General features: G+C 42.9%; 2 protein-coding genes and 1 non-coding gene across 3 annotated transcripts; 1 reads left to right on the top strand and 2 right to left on the bottom strand.

The window, feature by feature from the left end:
• Window positions 1-1,065: 1,065 nt before the first annotated feature.
• trnaa-agc (transfer RNA alanine (anticodon AGC)) lies at window positions 1,066-1,138 on the bottom strand. Its single transcript has one exon. It is a non-coding gene; the product is annotated as a tRNA-Ala (tRNA).
• A 2,369-nt stretch (window positions 1,139-3,507) lies between these two features.
• LOC139657051 (heat shock protein beta-11-like) lies at window positions 3,508-4,462 on the top strand. The gene has a single exon (XM_071534749.1). The coding sequence runs from the start codon at window positions 3,660-3,662 to the stop codon at window positions 4,302-4,304; it is 645 nt and encodes a 214-aa protein (XP_071390850.1). The 5' UTR covers window positions 3,508-3,659; the 3' UTR covers window positions 4,305-4,462.
• A 10,182-nt stretch (window positions 4,463-14,644) lies between these two features.
• fam53c (family with sequence similarity 53 member C) lies at window positions 14,645-20,716 on the bottom strand. The gene is given in 9 exon segments (XM_071534742.1): window positions 14,645-15,062; window positions 16,590-17,000; window positions 17,002-17,146; window positions 17,214-17,383; window positions 17,386-17,547; window positions 17,550-17,596; window positions 18,200-18,257; window positions 20,281-20,516; window positions 20,665-20,716. Coding segments are annotated over 9 exon segments (1,575 nt in total). The 3' UTR covers window positions 14,645-14,768.
• Window positions 20,717-21,252: the final 536 nt, after the last annotated feature.

The following is a 21,252-nucleotide window of genomic DNA, read 5'->3' as shown; positions in this document are numbered from 1 at the left end:
CAAACACTCCAGTCCTGATTTTCCCTAGTAACTGTTGACATACTCTTCTGTGATTTGCTGCCTGGTGAGCCACAGTGAGTGAGCCTGTCACAACAGTCAGTCGGCCTGCTGCACAAGAAAAATGCCGTTTGATGTGTGGCAGCATTTTGAGAAATTAGAAGACGACAATGGAAATGCCACTTGCAACCACTGTCAAAAGAAACTACCATATTCAGGTAGTTTTAAGGGATTTTAAGGGGATTTATTTAAGTGGAGAGAGTTGAGAGATTTCACATTTACTGGCCCTGACTCAGGCTTTGTCGCCCCCCTGTGGCAAAAATGAAAACTGTCCTAGAACTGAACTGTACTGAAAATTGAACTGTAGTTGACTATACTTTAAATAAAAAATAATACAAATATTGATAACTATCGATACGAAGCCTCACTTTCATACAGCAGATGGAACAAAGGTGGCTGGTTTCATCTCTGTGTTTAAATCATCTGAAGGATTTACTAAACCACTTATGTCACACCTGGTTTCTTCTGTATTTTAATGCAGTCTACCCTGGAACCTCACAATGTGTATTATTTACTGTTGACAGTTCATACTCTAACGCCACCATGCTGTGATAGATAAAACAATATGATTTTTAGGTCTGTTGGCTGTATTACTGACTGAAAGTGAGCCTCAACTGTATGTGTTGAACATGGCAAAATCCAGCACAGTTCATCAGTAAAATAAGCCCAAATATAAGAGCTACACAGATAATGGGTCCATAGGTTGAACTCACAAGGTTATGAGCCAGAACCTTTAGTCAGCTTTAATTATAGAGATCTTTTAACAAGCATGTTCATTACAAAGCCCTTTACAGAGAACAAAACACACATATACACATAAAAACAACAGATAATAAAAAAAAAACAGATATACACAACAAGCACAAGAGAGAGAAAAGCAACAGTGCTTGTGTGTGTGTGTGTGCGTGTATTTAGGTTTAACAGCCTCCTTTGTGGTCCTACAAGTTTATATTGAGAGGTGGCTACTGAAACACTGATTTATTTAAATAACGAAAGATAAAGGTTATTTGGAGGATGCGGGCATCGATCCCGCTACCTCTCGCATGCTAAGCGAGCGCTCTACCATTTGAGCTAATCCCCCGGCTGCCTCACAACGGCTCCGGGTGGAGTCTTAAACACCGGCACACATCTGCTGCTTGGTGTCCCTGTCTAACTGAGTTACTGTATTTCAGTATCTGAGCTATAAACTGGACTATAAGGTTCACGTTAGCGCCATCTACAGTTTTGTGACTCTTCCTGTTCTTGATTAACTGAGCTTGTATTTACCAAGGAGTGACGGTTGGCGGCAGCAGCGAGCTACGAGTTTGTCAAGCAAAAGTTTCTGTTGTAACAGTGTTTGCAAACAATGTAAACCAGGTTCAATTTCAATGGATTTTACATGATTAGCAACAAAAGCATCTGTCTATCCAAATTAAACTGCGAGTAACGTGAAGCCCTTCATTTATGCGATAAATTAGTAACGTTAGATTTATATCCATAATTGATATGGTTAAAAAGGCAACAGATACATTTTCTACCAAGGTGGAAAACGAACACCAGTCAGCAGCCAAGCTTGTATTTGTATGTGGCTGAATGATAATGTAGTGTGTCCGTTACCAGACAACTTGAGACGAGGCATCCATTATCGGACACATCCCCGCCTAACAAATTGGTTTAATTTTGTCAGAAATTGGACGACGCTCCACACAAACAATCAGCTGAACAGCATGTCAACAGGTACATAATTCTCCTAACAATAACGTTACGCACATGTTGGAGTACAAAGCCTATTTTATTTTTCTCTGCTTACCGAAACCGCAAGACGAGCAACTTGTGGACTCGGCTGAGCCCCGGCTAGCTAGCTAAAGTACGCGAACGTTAGCAAGTTCAGCAATGGCAACGGCGATATTATCTGAACTAAACAGACCCAACATTACCCAAATTTATATATGCTAATTCCGATTAATTTTGGGGTAACTTAACAACACAGACACTTGGCTCACCTCTGTCATAACCTCTTCATTTCAGTCAAAGCCACAAGCTAATTTTGGAAACTTCGAGCTTCTGGTGATGAACTCCAACGGCACGCGCGCACAGCGCGAGACGTCAGCAACTAGACTAGAACATGACGCAGCAAGAGATAAACTGTCAAATTAGACAGAAACTAAAGTGGGACATAAAGAAACGATGAAGTCAAAGATAATTAACTAAGTATATAGTCAAACCTAACCATAAACTAAGAGATTAACTGTAAACAGATAAATAAACTATGAAGTAAGAGATAAATAAACTACAACTTAAGAGATAAATAGGCTAGCAAAAGATAAACTATAAAGGAAGAAATAAACTGTAGGCTAAGAGATTAATAAACCATAACAAGAGAGAAACTATAAAGAGAGATATAGACCATAAAGTCAGAGATAAACTATAAAGTAAAAATAAACAAATTATGTCAGATGAATAAATTAAGTAAGAGATAAACTATAAGGTATGTGAACGATGTAACTGTAAAGTCAAATACTTATTTCTCCCTCACACTAAGATAGATAGAGAGACAGACAGACAGACAGACATGTGACAGATATTTTGGTCTAAATGAGGACTGGACACTTGTGGGTGTTTATAGGTCTTCACTGCTGGTATCGCACATATTGTCTATACAGATATTGCTCACATTTACTGTGTATCACTGCTTCTACAAATGAAAACATATTGGGAATTACTTAATTGCTGTTTTAACAGTTACAAATGTACCATACACTTTCTATTGCTATACATCTTTAAAGGAAAACATGTTGGGAGTGAATTACTTCATGATATTTCTGAGAGCTTTGTTTTAAATCAACTATAAATGAGCTTCTACATTTTTCTCTATCACCAGCTCAAACACAAATGCCCTTTTCTAATATCTAACATATCTTTTCTTGTCCTCCAAGAAACATATAACCTCTAAATATCGTTTAATATCACTAATGGGTATTTGGGAGAATTACAGAAATTTGACACCAATAGGAAGTACAAGCTTTTTTTTTTTTATTTTAGCTGATACATCAAAAGAAAAAAGAAAAACAACAGCCGTTAATGTTCTTTATTTCTCGTATGATGGATGCTCTTGCACCATCAGAGGCTTGTGTCAATGAATAATGAACAGTATTTCAGGTTGCTGTGTACTCAGGACGCCATGTGTGTGTGTGTGTGTGTGTGTTCATCTCCTTTATAAAGATGATGAGCGGACCGCAGCGACCTGCCGCTCCGGTCCAAACCCCTGAAATAGAACAAAGCTGTGATCCGCTGGCATGTGGCAGCCGGCTGCAGTAATGCCACCGGGCCGCATTTAGAGCATGAGCACAGTGTGGTCGTCATAACACACTCACACACAGCCGGGGCGAGGAATGCTGCTGGAAGTTTCCGGGACGGGTATAAAAAGCAGGGAGGCACGGAGGGAAAGGGCAGAACAGACAGACAGAGAGGGAGAAAGACCCCCAGAGCAGCCGGGATCAACGCAAGACAGAGGGAGAGACAGCAGAGAAACCGGGACAGACACGACTACAGACAGAGAGGCAAAGACGCCAGACCAGCTAGAGCCAGAACCAAACGAAATCTTTCCTCAGCCCGAAGACAAGATGCTGTGTCCCAGTGTGTTCCAGCCGTCCCCCGTCTCCATGAGGCCCTTCCTGGACCTCCACTGGCCCGTCCGCAGCCTGTGGCCGGAGACCAGGCCGCTCTTCTTCCACATGGAGCAGGAGATGATCAGACACATGCAGGAGATGAGGCAAAACATGGAGTTCATGGAGAGGCTCCACCAGAAGATCTTCGAGGAGATCGACCAGTCCTCCTCCTGCTCCTCGGCCGTCTTCAAGCCCATCTCCTTCCAGGTGGGGCGGGACAGCGACACGTTCGCCCTGATGCTGGACACCAAGGAGTTCACCCCCGAGGAGCTGTCCGTCAAGCAGGTGGGCAGGAAGCTGAGGGTGAGCGGCAAGACGGAGAAGAAGCAGGAGGACGGGAAGGGCTCCTACTCCTACAGGTGCCAGGAGTTCAGGCAGGAGTTCGACCTGCCGGACGGCGTGGATCCCGAGGCCGTGTCCTGCTCGCTGGCGGGGGGGCAGCTGCAGATCCAGGCCCCCAGGGATCGAGTGTCGGACGGGAAGGAGCGAGTCGTCCCCATCAGCTTCACCCAGGCCCCGCCGGCCCTCACCTCCCAGCAGACAGAGGGAAGCAGCGCTGCGAGCGACGGCTCCACAGAGAGCCTGAGCAGGACAGACTGAACCTCCCTGTTCACCTTAGACCAGAAATAGACAATGGAATTAGATCTTTATCTGTCCATTATCAGTGTTGTTTTAATTGTAATTTGATGGATATGGGGAACTCTTAATGACGCATAATGTTGTGGACACAATGAAAGCAAATATTCCTTTCTTGCTTTCCTGACTTTTAAACTTTTAACAATAAACTATTTATAGTAAACGTCTACTTTGTTGCATGAGTATGTTTCAAGTGTTTTTATCACAGCTCCTGGTTTAGTGGCAGTGGTGGAAGAAGTACTGAGATCTTTTACTCAAGTAAAAGTAGCAATACAACAATGTAAAGATACTCCATTACAAGTAAAAGTCCTGCATTCAAAATCTTACTTAAGTAAAGTACATAAGTATTGGCAGCAAAATGTACTTAGAGTATCAAAGTAAACATACTCATTATGCAAACTGACCCCATTTAGAGAGTTATATTTTTCATAGATTTTTGGAATATTAATACTGATTTATTGACATACATGTACATGTAAGCAGCATTTTAAAGTTGTCAACATGAAGCTAATCTTAACAGTTTAGCTATACTTTTGGGTAGTCTAATCTATAACAATGCTATTTTAGTTATTTTATAAAGATGATCAAATGTTTTAAATATAAAATATTGATCTGAAAAGTAACTAGTAACTATAGCTGTGAAATAAATGTAATGGAGTAAAAAGTACAATATTTCCCTCTAAAATGTAGTGGAGTATAAGTACAAAGTAGCATAAAATGGAAATACTCAAGTAAAGTACAAGTACCTCAAAATTGTACTTAAGTACAGTACTTGAGGTAATGTACTTAGTTACTTTCCACCACTGTTTAGCGGGAATGTCCAGTATCCTGTTAGTCATGTGGCAGGATGAAGGTGCATCTCTTTTAGTCGCTAAGAAACCATTTTGGATGCTGATGTATGATTCTGAGTATTTCAAAAGCCTTCAAATTATATGTTAATAGTTTGATTAGGTCAATTTAAAATCCATCAAGATTTGCACTCAAATTGCTGGATTCACATTCCAGAGTGTGAGCCGTTACACCATGCGACCTGTTCCAGAAACTTGGATGATCAAGAAACTTGGCCAAAGTTTTAAGAACAACATGACAAGCAACTCCATTTTCACCACTAACCAGAAGTCACAATACTTCAATAAAGCTTGACCAGAAATGGAACTTAAAGCTCCTTGCTCTATAAGAATTAGAACAGTGAACCAATGGGAGCCAGGGATAAAACTAAACCTTGTTGGACTGCCCACTTCAGCTGTGATCGTCTAACTGTTGTGATCATGTGGTGGGGCAGTAGTGAACACAGCTGCTCATGTACGGACGCCAGAGGAAGTTTGCCTCGATTACAATCCCCTTTGTAACCGAGCTTTGAATCCAGCTGAGGACAAAACTGTGAATTATCAGACTTCAGGCAGACAGGAATGAATGAATGCATACATACCTTGAATAGCTGGCATTTCCCTTTCAGTAGGAATGATTTCTTAGCAGAGAAGATGCAATATGACAAATATATCTAACATAGTACACTATACTCATAACCATTGATTAACATATCAAACATTTATTCAAACAGCTCCACTTTCCTAAGTGTCGGGAAGGGGGAGTGACTGCCCTCCTTCACTTCTACACCACAGAACTAGAGGATTAGAACTACAGTTAAGATGGCTGCCGCAGAATGTCAAAGTTATGTTATGTTATGTTATGTAGGCCTACATTTTTTCATGTGTTTGATTTGACCTACAATTACTGGAAAATCAAATAATTACAGTTGTCGCAAGGTTTAGGCTACATTATTAGGGTGATTTTTAAAAAATATCACTGAAGATATGGTATTAAAGTAGGGCTGGGCGATATGGTTGAAATCAATATCATGATAATAATAAGGATTTTTCTCAACATCAATATATATCACGATATGGTTCATGTATGCAAAATCACATTAAATAATCAAATTAATGTTCATCTCATTGAACCGAATGGTGATGTTAGGTGTGATGTCAAACAAAACAGAAATATTCAAATAATATTCCTACCATACCTCATTTTATGAGTTTTAAGTAAAATTTGCTTGTCATCATCAATTCAGACAGCAGAAATGTGTGTCACGATATCAAAAATATCTTCATATCATCACGATATGATTCCACTGAAAGATGATAAACGATAATATTGAATTATCGCCCAGCCCTAGATTAAAGTATATGCCCACATTGTAAATATGGTGATATTAAGACTTGCAGACTGATAATAGGTTTTATTGTGCTGCTAAATAGCCCAAAGTTTAGATACTCCACATGTAAAGGAACACTGTGCAGCTTCAGAAGCCTCCAGGCCCATGTGGTTTGGGGTGTGGGCTTCAAAAGGCTTCCAAAGCCCAATGAATGCCATGTACTGGGTGACACGAGACTCATTTTAGTTTGAATAACATCTAATGTAGCTCAGCAGGTTCAGATGCTCTGCCGCTGTCAAGGCTGCTGTGGCCTCCATGGACGGAAAACACCATGAAGCGGACCGGTCTCTGCTCTGTACCGACTGCTGATCCAGCTGATCTGGAGGTGACACACATCTGCTTCTGAAAACAGTCAGTATCATCCCACACTGTGACCCTCATATCACTGCCTTTCTTTCTTTCTACTTTCCTCTTTTCACCTAATCAAATGTTTTTCCTTTAATCTTCTATCTTTCTCCTCTGCCCCTCCAATCACACAGGGTTAAACACCTTGCTGTAACCAACCAGGACCCAGCTCTTCAGCATCAACACCTCCACCTCCTGTGTGTGTGTGTGTGTGTGTGTGTGTGTGTGTGTGTGTGTGTGTGTGTGATGGAGGTGGTGCCCATGTCCCAGCAGAGGAACAGTGGCGCCGCTGTGTGGCTGTAGGTTGTAAGTAGTTGTCTCCATCGCTGTCGACCCCTCTTCTCTCTCTCTCTTCTCTTCTCTTCTCTTCTCTTCTCTTCTCTTCTCTTCTCTTCTCTTCTCTTCTCTTCTCTTCTCTTTCTTCTCTTCTCTTCTCTTCTCTTCTCTTCTCTTCTCTTCTCTTCTCTTCTCTTCTCTTCTCCATGCAGCCGTGCATTGTGGGAACACCTGCCTCCACCCACATCTCGGTCAGTTCTGGCTGTGGGTGCAGAGTTTCTCTACCGGGCGCTTTGACAGGAAACCAGCCATCCTGGAGGGTTTTAGCTTTACTCTAAAATCATACGTGGCTAGTAATATAGTCAAAGTGGATGCTGAATTTTGGAATTCATCATTCACTGTGGCTGGTGGATCAAAATAACAGTTTCCTGTCCTGCATGACAGCCTTAAAGGAACAGGTCACCCCAAAATGAAAATTCAGTCATTATCCTCTCACCCCCATGTCCGTTCACTACAGATGTTTTTCACAGCTCCAAAACTGCATGAAGTGTCCGTCAAATGTCTCCAAACAGCTTATGCAGGAAGTGTTTTGTGGCCAAAAGATTGCACTGTGGGTCCAAAAGTCCAATATTCACCTCATTATCTCCTTGATTTTCCTCACTGACAGTGTTGAGTCTCCTGCCAGAGCGCTGCAGGGCGACCAGACGCCGCCAGAGAGGGAAATCTAGGAGATAATGAGGTAAACTGTCATCGTTTGGCTACAAAACACTTTGGTTCTGCTGCATGAGCCGTTCGGTTAAATTTGATGGACAACAAACGATAGCTGTTAACTTCAAAAGTTTGTTAGAAGGCTGACATGGAACTATGGGGCGAGCCAAAGCAGCCAAAACCACGGGTGAATTTTGAAGCCAATAAGGAAGTGGCTGAAAGCTGCAGTTCCTCTAATGTCCACTAGAGTCCGGCTCCAAAAAGACTCCAAACTGCCCGACTCCATGAAGTCAATGAACCACACCCAACTTCTGATAAAAATATAAAGTCAATACATTTTTCGACAAGAGGTTTTGGTCTCAGCAGCTAGTTTCACTTCTTCTAATGTGTGTCCATATGGCGATTTTCAAAATAACTGCGTCATTAACAAGACATAACGGATATAATACAGGGTTGTCTTCCTAGTGATTGACAGGTCGCTCTGGCTGCTCCGGCTCCAAAAACGTCAACATGGCGGTGATCATAAACTCGACCTTTGGGCTTCAAAATGGCACACTCACTACTACAGTGATTCTCAACCTTTTTCACATCAAGGACCCCTAATTTAGTCCACATTAGAGCCACAGACCCCCATTTGATGAGATTTTGTCTCTCGGACCCAAATCTGAGAATATTTGTATTGTCAGATATGATTTTGTCCAGAATCCCATGACTATCTGTATTGTAGGTGGAGAGATAACAGAGAAACTATGACCAAAACAGTCATTCTTCTACATTTCTAATTGTGTTAACTTCTTGTAAATTAAATAATGCTTAAAGTTTAACAATTCATCACTTTGCTGGGGACCCCCTGGAACCCCTCAAGGACCCCTGTGGTCCCCGGACCCCACGTTGAGAACCACTGCACTACTACATCTGTTGTTACAGTTTATGGGGTGAACTGGCTTTTGATTTTCGTACAAATTTCAATGGAGTAGATAATGATTGACTTTTTCATTTTGGCACAAACTATTCCTTTAATTTTTAATTTTCCCATATGGGCTTGAGTCCGAGAAGTGCTGCTCCTGACAGACTTTGACCAGGATCCTTTGCAGTGAAGGCAGGCGAGCTGTAAGACTTTGTTCAGATGTAAAGAAACACTACAGATGAAGATGATAAAAAAAAACACAATATGCCAGTTTTTCCCTTTCTTTGTAAAATAATTTTCAATAAACTTAATTTATTCACAAACTGCTTTTGAAATTGCCATCATTTTTTTTTAACACATACAATAAAAAACATTTCTAAAAGACAAGAGATGGCCTGCCCCGAGTCTCTCAACTAGCATCTTTACACAACTGGGTTTCAATGAAGGATGGCCGCTGTGGTTTACTATATTACAGTGTGCCATCCAAATACAGTGGTCTCTTCCATGTCGAAGTTCTTTTTTTAAACGCATCAAACACAGTGCATTCATTACCAATGTCAACACATCTCGCTCTTCTCAGAAGTCTGAGTTGTATAGATTAGAAATATTAAGAAAAACAGCAGAAAAGAATGAACAGAATGACTAAGATTTAACAGCTACAGTACACAATTCCATTTCTTCTCCATAGTTGTCATTTCCTTTTTTTTTTTTGTTTGCTTTACAGAATAGATTATGTTAATTTAAGGCTTATGCTGAGTGTTATGGACCGATCAACAGAAACAAAGCAGGGGTGGAGGGGGGTTGTGTGTGGGAGGAGGGGGGGGGGGGGGGGTCGGGGGGTGGTGGAGAGGTGGTGGAGGGTTAGGGTGGGGGGTGGGGGGTGGGTGCATACCACTTGTAGGCATCAATCATTCTTATCGTTGGTGATGGACGCAAATCTTTAAACTGCAATTTTTGTGTCGTGTTCTTTATTTTGACCAACTGAAAAATGGCTTGGCCTTGGAGAAGATTTCTATTCTATACTCATTAGATTTATTGATTCATCTCAAAACATCATGGTCATCAATCTCGGAATAAGGTTTTTCCTTAATTTGTGAAAAGTTGGCTTTTTGGATATGCAAGTTTGTCCTGATATTAAATGTGACAGCAGTGGTATGCACCTCCTCCCCCTCCTGCCAACCATTGTTTTTATATGACAACATGAGTGAAGAGATCAGGCCGACTGCCCAAACCCCCCCCCCCCCCCACCACCCCCCCTCTCTCACTTGTTAAACATGAACACACAGTATTAACACGAGGTAATACTGAGCCAAGCACAGATATTCCATTCTCCACTGCCAACGTTGACCAAGTGAGAGGGATACTGCGACATTTTAAATTTGGGTTATTTTTCTTCTGTAGTCACATTTGCGTTGGGACTTCAGTTAACTGTCCAAACATCTTGCTAGCATTTGTCACCTAAAGTAAAGGAAGCTAACAAGCTAGCTTGTGGCCAGCGGCTGGCCTACAACCACAGGCAGGCTGTTTCTCAGTTGACTGGAACACCAAGTCAGAGACATTTTCCCGAAGAAAAATAACTTTAAAATTCAAACTGTCATTGTGTCCCGTTAAATCAGACACACAGACAAGCTTTAAGCAGCCCTCCGACATCCTGACCATCCGCTCCACACAGTAAGAGCTTCAACTGTAACCGGCCGCAGTAACTGCATCAACTGCATAAAACCAAACTCATCTTTTACAAAATGACAAGCACTGCATTTTGTTTTTAACAAATCTTTGCAATTCTAAACAATAAATGTTTCAGTCCAGTGCGGCACGAGCAGATCACTGCCAGCTTGACCTTTGTCTAGCAAATTTCTGAAATCTTTACTTTTCATGAAAATAAACACAGAGAACACTTTGGCTTAAATAAATAAAAAAAAAGCACCACTAAACCAAGTATGTGTAGTCCAATGTTGACAGAGGAAACCCAGAGGGATTCTGCAGAGACTGATTAAGACTTGTCTGTGAGATAATCCTGTAGAAATGATTCAGGTCTTGACAAGCAGAAGTTTAGTGACCAGAACTGGGACCAAAATCCACTGATCCCAAATCAGTCCAGGAGTTAGTTGTTCACTTCCAGCTTGTCACTCAGCCTGGTCATTTCTAGACAGTCCAGCCTCCTGTGGTCCTAGCCCTGGTTTTGCAAAATAAATTAAAAATTACATCTTGGCTCTGAAATCAATTTCGTTAGTGTTTTAGTGCAGAAAGCATTTATTATGTGTCTTTTGGCACTTGTCGCAGTGTGGGCAGAGTGTTTCTGATGCTTCAATTAACCAAAAAACATCATGTTAGCATTATTAGCATCACTTATTCACGCTAGCTCATTACCATGTGGCTAGCAGCGCACATAGTCTTAAATGAGAAATGCTAATGATGCTATCAAGCCATTTCAGGGCAGCTGAAGGACCAGTACAGCACCTGGTGATGGAAATTAACCAAGTCAAGTTCAAAATGTCAAGATATCACTTTAACATTGATCGTTTGTTACTGTTAAGCTGTTGAAAGAGTCCAAGAAAAGTCTAGATCATCACAACCTGCTGTTGTTTTCACAGTGGATGATCCTACAGGCTACTCTAAGATCTCAGGGCTAGGAGGCTGCTGGGAAACCAGGAGCTGGTCTGTTGGACAGCGCACACACACACACGCACACACACACGCACACACACACACACACACACACACACAGACAGACTATGAGGGAATTAGCTGGCACTTCCAGCATTCAGATTTCATTGACAAGAATGTTTTCAGCTACTGGTAGTGGAATGTGTGAACACTCAGATGGAACAACAGCATCAGTGGCTACCTGCCCTCAGTGAGGTCTGACAGGGCCGCACCGCACCGCACCACCGCCCAGAGGATCACCATGCCACACTCTGACTGCACCCCCCCTCACACACACCTGTTGTTCACCTCTGTTCAAGATAGAGCCATGAAACAACAGCCAGAACACCGTTTGGTGGACGCTTTAAAGTACCATGCGTCTAGGGCTGAACGATTTTGAAAAAATATCTAATTGCGATTATTTTGACTGATATTGCAATTGCGATATGATTTGCGATATTAGAGGGAATGATGATTTTTACATCATTATTCTCATTTTCAGTGAAAAACGTATTAAAATGATTACGGTGTGATTTTTGCAGGGATCTGTACCAAACAAAGATGTTTTCTTAAGTCTGTAGAATATGATGTGTAGGCCAGGACATCTCTGCAGCACCACAATATTTCATTTAAAATGGTATTTTGACACATTTCACCTTTAACAAATATTGCGCCTCCTGCAATTTGAAAATTGCAGCAGGCCATATTGCGATTTCGATAAAATTTCGATTAATTGTTCAGCCCTACATGCGTCCATGTTGTTAGTATCACTGCAGTTAGAATGGACCCTCCAACCCCCGCAGTGTCAGCGCCTTGCTCTACCCGCTGAGCCGCCCTCGTCTCTGCTCCATCCTTAGAGCTATGCAGGACCACTGTGTGCTTATCGGCCTAACAGCATCGGTGGTCATGGAGGATGTTGCCTTGTTACTGTACATCTGTGATACTAAGATTCTAAAGTATCTAAGTATTGTATTAAAATGTATGGATCATGAGGGAAAATAGCTTTGTTGACATTAAATATGAAAAAAGACGAGACAAACTAGCAAAAGAGCTGATTAACTTGCAAGTTTGAACTGTTGGCTTGCTTCTGTACCAAGGATTGCTCCAACCATCGACTATTTATGTATAAATATTTTCCTGTGCTCTTCCCATGCTACCATGTAGGCTGCGCTCCTACAAGTAAAGTCATGCTACTTAGGAAGTTGAAAAAAGAGCACATGATGTGACACTTGAGATTCAAAGGATGGAACAGCATTTTAAAGTATTTTTATAAAGCAGGCTCCATGGCTTCTTTCCTAGTCGAAGCCCTGCATGGTTCCATGCTCATACTTGGTAAAAACGTGGGCCGGTATAGTATTACAGGGTAAAATTGTAGTGGCATTGTAATACTTGATCTTGTATATAGTTGTAGGATAACCAACTATCCTTATATTCTGTCAACATTGCAGATTAATTTATGGGGTCTGAGGGACGGTGATACTCTAGTCTGTTAAAGAAGCGTTGTGAGCTAAAATGACAGATTTGTGATACTTGGTCTGGTGCTACAGAGTCTGTGGCATGGTGATAATGGTCTAGTATCGAGGATCACACTGCAGTACGGTCACAGCCCTATCAGACAGTAGTGTGTTGTAGACAGACTCAGCAGCAGTGTGTTGGAAGCTCCCTTGGACACCTGGATGCCATTAAGCAGGGATGCTGAAGGGAAACCTTGACAATCTGATTTTCCTTTCCAGTCAAATACTGCATTTGGACCTCAATTACCTTAAAGGAATTCTTCACCCAAAAATGAAAGCGTTGTCATTATCTACTCACCATCGTGTCAGGCGAAACACAGGTGAAGGTTGTGTGTCCACATAACGTGTTAGCCTTCTCCAAAACAACAGAAAACAGGAAACATGTTCTTTAGAGTCCCAAAAAGGGCAAAAATTACCATAAAATTACTCCAAACAGTTCCTGCAGCATAATCCAAGTGTTCTGAAACCAAACGACTGCACTATGAGCCTCAAAGTCCAATATTGACCTCATTATCTCCTGGAACTTCCGCACGCTGTCAGAAATATTGTAATTATGGGTAGAGTGTGCTTGAAGGACCCAATAAAGTTGTAAATACAAATACAAAAGTTGAATTTTACATGATATCCAAGATGCCAAAATGTGACACTCTCACTCTTGGTTGAACATCTAGTAACTTTTAATATGCAACAACTTTAACCAATAAACTTGTGTGTAAATATTCCTCTTCCTCCTCCTCTTCATTGTACTGCTAAGCACAACAGCTCTGGTACAGCTCTGTACCACTTGGTTTCTAAATTAGTCACAAAAAAAAGCTACCTTTATTTCAGGGTCCATTTTGTTTTTTTCTGACTAAAAAGTACTTGATTATGCAATGTGTTCAATTTATGACATTTATGAGGAGAACATAAAGGCAGCAAGGCCCTTCATCACTGTAGAGCGACCTGAGCTCCATGAGGGGAAAATCTAGGAGATAATGAGGTACTTATTGGACTTTTGCACTAACAGAGCGATCGTTTGGCTACAAAACACTTGGATTATGCTGCACAAGCAGTTTTGAGTAATTTTATGGTTGTTTTTGCATTTTTTTGGAACTCTGAACAACTTCCCGGCCACTTCTGTTGTTTTACAGAAGGCTAACACGGAGCTGCGCTAGCTAACTCGCTGTGTGTTTTGTGGACATACAAACTTCACCTGTGTTTCGCCTGACATGAGGATGAGTAGATAATCAGTCATTTTCATTATGGGTTAGGAACTATTCCTTTAAAAATGGCTTGTTGGCTTGCAGCTAGCGATGCTTACTGGTTTCAATCAAGAATGCTAACAATGCAAAGATGAAATTTTTAGGGGCAATTGAAGGACAGATGCAGAAATGATTTCCCTACAATATGACAAGTACTCCGGGGAGAAAAGTCGCCAACTGGAATTCAAAATGTCAAGGTTTCCTTCTTAATGTAGGGCGCAAAGGTGACCGAACTTACTCTCAAGATCCTCACTTTTTAAAAACATCTTTCAAATAGCAGAAATCTTACAAAAAGCAGCCAGGAGGATTCCAAGTGTGAAGTCACAGCGCTGAGTCTAACGTTATTGGTGGTAGTCAAATCATCACTGTTGTCGTCAATCAGCTTCAATTTACCCCAGCTCATCCAATGAGAGAAGGCGTTGTTCCTGAGAGCCCTGCTGATTGGTGGCAAAGAGGCCTGGGGGCCCAGGGATCAGAGCGTTGGGGCAATGGTAGTCGAGGAAGAGGGAGAGGTTAAGATAAATCCAAAACAAAATAACAGAAACAAAGAACAGCCTTCCATTTACAAATACGTCAGTTTTCTTCTATCAAGTTCAAGTCTAGTTCTGTACAATCCCTCTCAAACACAGCCTGCTGGGCCGCCTCGCGCTCGTCGGGGTCCTCCTCCTCCCCTTCGTCGTCCTCGTCCTCCCCGCCCTCTTCGTCGCTCTCGCTCAGCGGTCCGATACTGGTCCTGCCCAGGCCGTCGGCCGGGGAGCAGGAGCCCCGGAAATCCCCCAGGAAGGGCTCCAGGCCCATGCAAATGTCCCCGCCACAGGCCAGCCTGCCTCCGCCTCGCTCCAAACACTGGGGGTCAATGCTGCGGGTCTGGAGGACGAGCAACACCGGAGAAAGAAGATTAGGAAACATGGACAACAATACTACAAGTTCAACATTTCGTCTGTGATATTTTGCAGCAGTGCTGGATGAGGATCATTTTTGTTTTGGTTCAGTGTTTATCCCTGTTTTGGCCTCAGTGTCCAGGACTTTTGACATGACGTGCCATACTGACTCCTGAACTGAGAAATACCATATCCATATATTTCCTTGTTTCCTTATTGAAACTCTGAGTCTACCAAATCGTTTTTTTTTAACAACCAAAAGATTTTCTGCTTCTGGGAGAGTTCTAATTGTATGTTTTTCTTGCATTATTTTTTTTCAGAATGGGTTCAAACTACTAACCCATAAAGGTTATTGTGTTGTTGGTTATTTTTTGGGTCTTCAACTCAGTTGTGCTTATATGACCACTGATGCTTCATTACTAAGCTTTTCCTGGAATTGAACAGAGAACTAAAAAAAACCTTTATGCTGAAATCTTTGGTTGTTGAGTAAACATCCTGAAATCGAGAGAGGAGTACAGCTATTTTTGACTATTTTTTTCCCCCTTTTTACATGGGAATATACTTATACTACTAATATACTACGTATATTAGTAAATGCATTGAACAGAAAAAACATACTACACATTAGGGCTGAACGATTTTGAAAAAATATCTAATTGCGATTATTTTGACTGATAATGCAATTGCGATATGATTTGCGATATTAGAGGGAATGATAATTTTTACATCATTATTCTCATTTTCATTGAAAAACATACTAAAATGATTATGGTGTGATTTTTGCGGGGATCTGTACCAAACAAAGATGTTTTCTTAAGTCTGTAGAATATGATGTGTAGGCCAGGACATCTCTGCAGCACCACAATATTTAATTTAAAATGGTATTTTGACACATTTCACCTTTAACAAATATTGCACCTCCTGCGATTTGAAAATTGCAGTAGGCCATATTGCGATTTCGATAAAATTTCAATTAATTGTTCATCCCTACTAGGGCTGGGCAATATATCGATATTATATCGATATCCTGATATGAGACTAGATATCGTCTTAGATTTTGGATATCGTAATATGGTGATATGGCATAAGTGTCTTTTCCTGGTTTTAAAGGCTGCATTACAGTAAAGTGATGTCATTTTCTTAACTTACCAGACTGTTCTAGCTGTTCTATTATTTGCCTTTACCCACTTAGTCATTATATCCACATTACTGATGATTATTTATCAAAAATCTCATTGTGTAAATATTTTGTGAAAGCACCAATAGTCATCCCTACAATATTGTCGCAATATTGATATCGAGGTATTTGGACAAAAATATCGTGATATTTGATTTTGTCCATATCGCCCCAGCCCTGCTTACAACTGAACATTTAGCCCACTTTGTAGAAAATACCGAGATATATATCGTGTATCGCTATTCAGCCTAAAAATACCGAGATATGATTTTTGGTCCATATCGCCCAGACCTAATCCCTACTAAACATTGCAGAATGTTTAGACCGTGCAGCTACCTGTGTCATCTTGGTGAAGTCGAGGACGGGCCGGGCGCAGGGCCTGTCGGGGTCGCGGCGCCTCTTCAGGCCGGGTTTGAGCAGGAGCAGGTCGCAGGGCTGGGAGTGGCAGCGCGGCAGCTGGGGCGGCAGGGCGCGGCGCAGCGACGATGGCGTGCTGCAGGCCGAGGAGGGCGAGGCCGGCACCGGGGCGCCCGCGGCCGCTCCCGCCATGACGGAGCAGCCCGGGGGAGGCGCCGCCGCGTGGGTCGGCACGGGAGGCGGAGGCAGGAAGGTGGAGGCCGCCGAGTCTCTGATGAGCACCGGGGAGAGGGAGAAGCGCCTCTGGGGAGGGGGAGGCGGGTGGAGGGGTGAGGGAGAGGAGGAGCAGGAGGACGGGGAGGGGAAGAAGCAGCAGCAGGCTCCGCCCCCCCGCCGCCTCACTGGGGTCCCAGGGGAAGCTCCAGGGCAGCGGGGAGTCGGGGGACAGCGCCAGGCTGAAGAAGGTGGGGCTGGACGAGGAGTGGAGCGAGGAGTTCAGGGAGGAGCTGGGGGCGCGGAGAGGACAGGGGCCTCCCCCCGTGGCTCCTCCTCCCATACCGCCCCCTCCCGCCATGGCCCCCCGCTCGCGGCCCCTCCTCCCCCGCCCCCCCTCCGTGGTACTGCTGGCGGCTGACGGGAGTCCAGACCCGCGAGGCGCTGGGCCGCCAGGTGTAGCGGCAGCGCGACAGGTCCTCGGGCACCGAGAGAGAGCGGCAGTGGCGTTTGGGGGGCGGCGGAGGGGGAGGGGGGGCCCGGGGCCGGGAGGGGCCGCCGCTCCGGGGAGGGACAGCTCGGACGCTGAGGTGCTGGGCGCCAGGGGCCGGTGCTGCTGGGGGTGAGGGGGGGGAGGCTCCAGAGGGTCCCCCCCCTCCTGCAGGTGCGCATCTGGGGGCACCAGGGGCACGGGGCCGGGGGGGAAACTAGAGCTCAGCAGCCCCCCTGCAGGCCGGACTTGGAGGGAGGGCACAGCTGCCAATAGCTGCTCTCTGAGACGGAGGGACAGGATGATTTGTAGTTAGGAAGGAAAAACAGTCAAACATGCAATGTTTCAGTCGCTTGGTCCTCACTGACAGCGTTGGTGTTAACTGATAAGGAACTTATTAGCAAGAAAGAGCAAAAAATTGATTTTAAAGATTAGAATGGCGTTACTGTATTGATTAGGAGGACAGTATTACTACAAAGCCAGTCAGAGTCTGGCATTTTGTTTGTTATCCAGTTCAGTGTCTTTGGTTGTCATACAGGCTACAAGCTTTTTTTTTTTACCTGCACAAATGTTTCGTTTCTCATTTGTTATTTATATATACACACATACTGAAAGAGTTGGTCTTTTTCCATCTTTTTTTCCCCAGAACGCTTACATAGTAGTAAAAAAAAACACATAAGCGTTGATTTCCACAGTATACTACATCCATAATGAAAAGAAATCATCACCTCAACTTCTTCCTTCAATGTCTACAAAATCAAGAGGATCCAGTATATAAAAGTGTTACCGTTTGACAGTTTGTTTAAATTCTGTGCTGGCAGTCAAGAGTCGGTGTCACTTGAGAGAAATGAGGTTTAATTTTGGGACAAAAACTTTAAATACTCACCAGGCATCAAGCCATCTGGGGGCCAGCACTCTGCGAGGTTTTTAGGGTCCAGCAGGGACTGAGGAGACAGACAGACAGACAGGATGAGTTCACACACTCCGGTCCAATCAGATCCACAGAGGGCTGCAGTGTGAGAACGGCTCTTATTCAGATATTTATAACATGATTATATGGGCAGTTGTGCTGTAAATGTAAGTGTGATTGTTATGGCTTGTGGTTGGGCCGGGCAATAAGGCCACATGATGAGTTTTCATTGTATTTAAATTTTTTCTAGCTGAGGGGGGAATTTTCCAGCTGTGTGTGTGTGTGTGTGTGTGTGTGAAGGGGGGGGGGGGGGGACTGCAGCTCAATGAATGTAAAGGAAACACACCAGCAGACTGTGCAGCAGACTGTTTCCCACAGAGCTTTATAGTCACAACGGGCCACTTTAACAAAAGAACCCCCCGCCTTGACTGGAAAACCCTATGAAAATCCATAACTCCATTATTCATCCATTCATTTTCATTGAGACCTAAGCCATGTTGAGCACAGCGTCCTGACAGCAACACTGCGAGTAGCATATTTTGAGAACATGACATGGTGGCGAGCAAAGCAACAACTTTAGCTAACGTTAGCGGCAGAATATCAGAAAGTTAACATTAGCACAGAGGACAAACAAGTGCAACTGCAACCCAAGACTTTTGCACTTTCTTTTTCTCTGCATTTTCCGGTAGCGTTAGTAAATAAGCTCCAAGCACTAAACAAACTAACTGATTGGAGTTTATTTAGCTCACAAATAAAAAACACTTAAGTTGTGCACATAACCTACAAAAGTACATAGTGTACAAAACCTTTATAACACCCCAAAAACACAGAGTCTCTAATGAAAATGTGTATCAATTCATTGAAATTTTACCACCAATCCCATATTAGAGAGAGTCAGGTGAGCATATAGCAGGTGACAGAAGAACAAGGAGCAACAAAAGACAATGGTAAATTCAAAATTGTGCTCTTTGTTCTGTTTAACAAAAGGTAAGAAAATAAATCTGTAATAATTCAATATTATGGTTTATGGTCTTTCAGTGGAATCATATGGTGATGATATGGTGATTTTGGGAAATCACGACACACAATTCTGTTGTTTGAACTGATGATGATGAGGAAAAACTCTGGTAAAATTAGGTATGAAACATTTACTGAATATTAATCAATATGTTTGACATCACACCATAACATTACCATTTGGTTCAATGGGATGAACATTAATTTGATCATTTAATAGTAATGGGATGCTTATCTCATGACCAACCAGGATACGATGTGATCAATAAAAGTTCAGTGTCAACAAAGTCTGACTGTGCAGAATTCTGTTTATCTCTGAGACTCAAATCTTTCCAGCGATGCCATTGGCTGCTAGAATGTAAACAACAATTTAAAAATGTCATTACAAAGTGACAATAATATAATTTGGATGGAAACTGTGATGGTCAAGAGTCTCATTAGTGATTACTACAGCAGAATAACATGGAGCTGATATCACCATTCATGTTCCTGACATAACAGACAGATTGACACATTTTTATATTGCGATATATTGAATTTCAATATATCATCCCATCACTATTATTTAACATGTGATTTTGCATACTGAGGCCATATCCTTATATCAGAGATGTGACCAAGTCGACCAAGTTGAGTCCCAAGTCAGTCTCAAGTCTTGAGGCACAAGTCTCAAGTCAAGTCCCGAGTCTAAATGTAGTCAAGTCCAAGTCAAGTCCATGTCATTAATGTCAAGTCTCAAGTCTAAATGTAGAACAGCAAGTCAAGTCAGAACAAATAAAGAGTCCAGTATCAATTTAATATCTTAAAGAAAACTAAATATCTTGGACTTTTCAATGCAATATGGTTTCAATAGGATAAAAACTTGGTAAGAGCATCATGAGTTTGATTTCTATAATCAGTTTCAACTTCAATAAATTCAATCATTCCATACAAATTCGACTCGAGTCCAAGTCATGTGACTTGAGTCCCCACCTCCGTGTGATATATATCAATATTAAAAAACTCCTTCTGATTATGGTGATATTGATTTCAAGTCTTACCAGGTAGAAGTCCCCCGGGTGAGCAGGGTTTCCTTCCAGAGTCTGCTTCCTCAGGCCCTCCACCAGCAGTGTGACCACAGCATGGTGGCAGGGGGCGGGGCAGACGGGGCAGATGGGGGAGAGGGGGGAGGGAGGCGGGGAGGAGACAGGAAGAGGAGGAGAGAACAGGGAGGAGAGGGGAGGAAGAGGAGGAGGAGGAAGAGGAGGAGGAGGAGGGAGGGGAGAAGCACGTCCCTCTGTGTGTCGGTCCGTTTGGTCCGTTTGCGGGGGATGAGGGAGGGGCTTAGGGGTTGGCGGCTCCTCCTCCTTTCCGCCTCAGGGCCAGGTAGCCCCGCCCACTCTCACAAGGACATCGTCAGGCAGCTGTCGCCCCTGGCAACTCACCTGGGGAGGAGGGAGGTGCAGGTGAGCATTTCTGCTGTACAGTTATACACATTCAGACATGTAAGTGAGCATTAACGAGATCCTTTTCTAAAATTCAGTCTCCATCTTTGTCCCTCAGCCTCACTGTGGTGTTTCTGCACTGCTCCTCCCACAGATCACCTGTCAATCAAACAGTGTGGGCGGAGCTTGGATTTTCTGTTGATGCAGTTTGAGTTTCTCTTCTCTCTGTCTGTTCAGCCATGGTGGCTATCACTGCTCATGCTAACTACCCAGTTCTTCTTCTTCTCCTGTTGATTCCAAACAAACCGGAAATGTAAAACGCATCACTTCCTGTATGGCGGAGGATTTTTCCCAGGAAAGAGCGACCAGACACCGGCTGTTTAGAACAGACAGAGGAGAAGATTTATGAGCTGGAGATAGGTTGGATCACTGTTGAGTTAGAGAGATACAGAGAGGGGCAACACAGACATTTATATGAAAATGTCACAGATTATTACTGAAGTACTGTACAGTTATACATGTTCAGACCTGTATGAATGGAAAATCACCTAGGGCTGGGCAATATGGTTGAAATCAATATCATGATAA

Source organism: Centroberyx affinis, unplaced genomic scaffold (genome assembly GCF_046629955.1).
Source record: "Centroberyx affinis isolate AG114_WGS23_722 - 3 ecotype Tasmania unplaced genomic scaffold, CSIRO-AGI_Caff_v1 ptg002611l_1, whole genome shotgun sequence".
NCBI lineage: Eukaryota > Metazoa > Chordata > Actinopteri > Beryciformes > Berycidae > Centroberyx > Centroberyx affinis.
The sequence above is the reverse complement of the archived record's forward strand: the minus strand, read 5'-3'. Positions and strand labels throughout refer to the sequence as shown.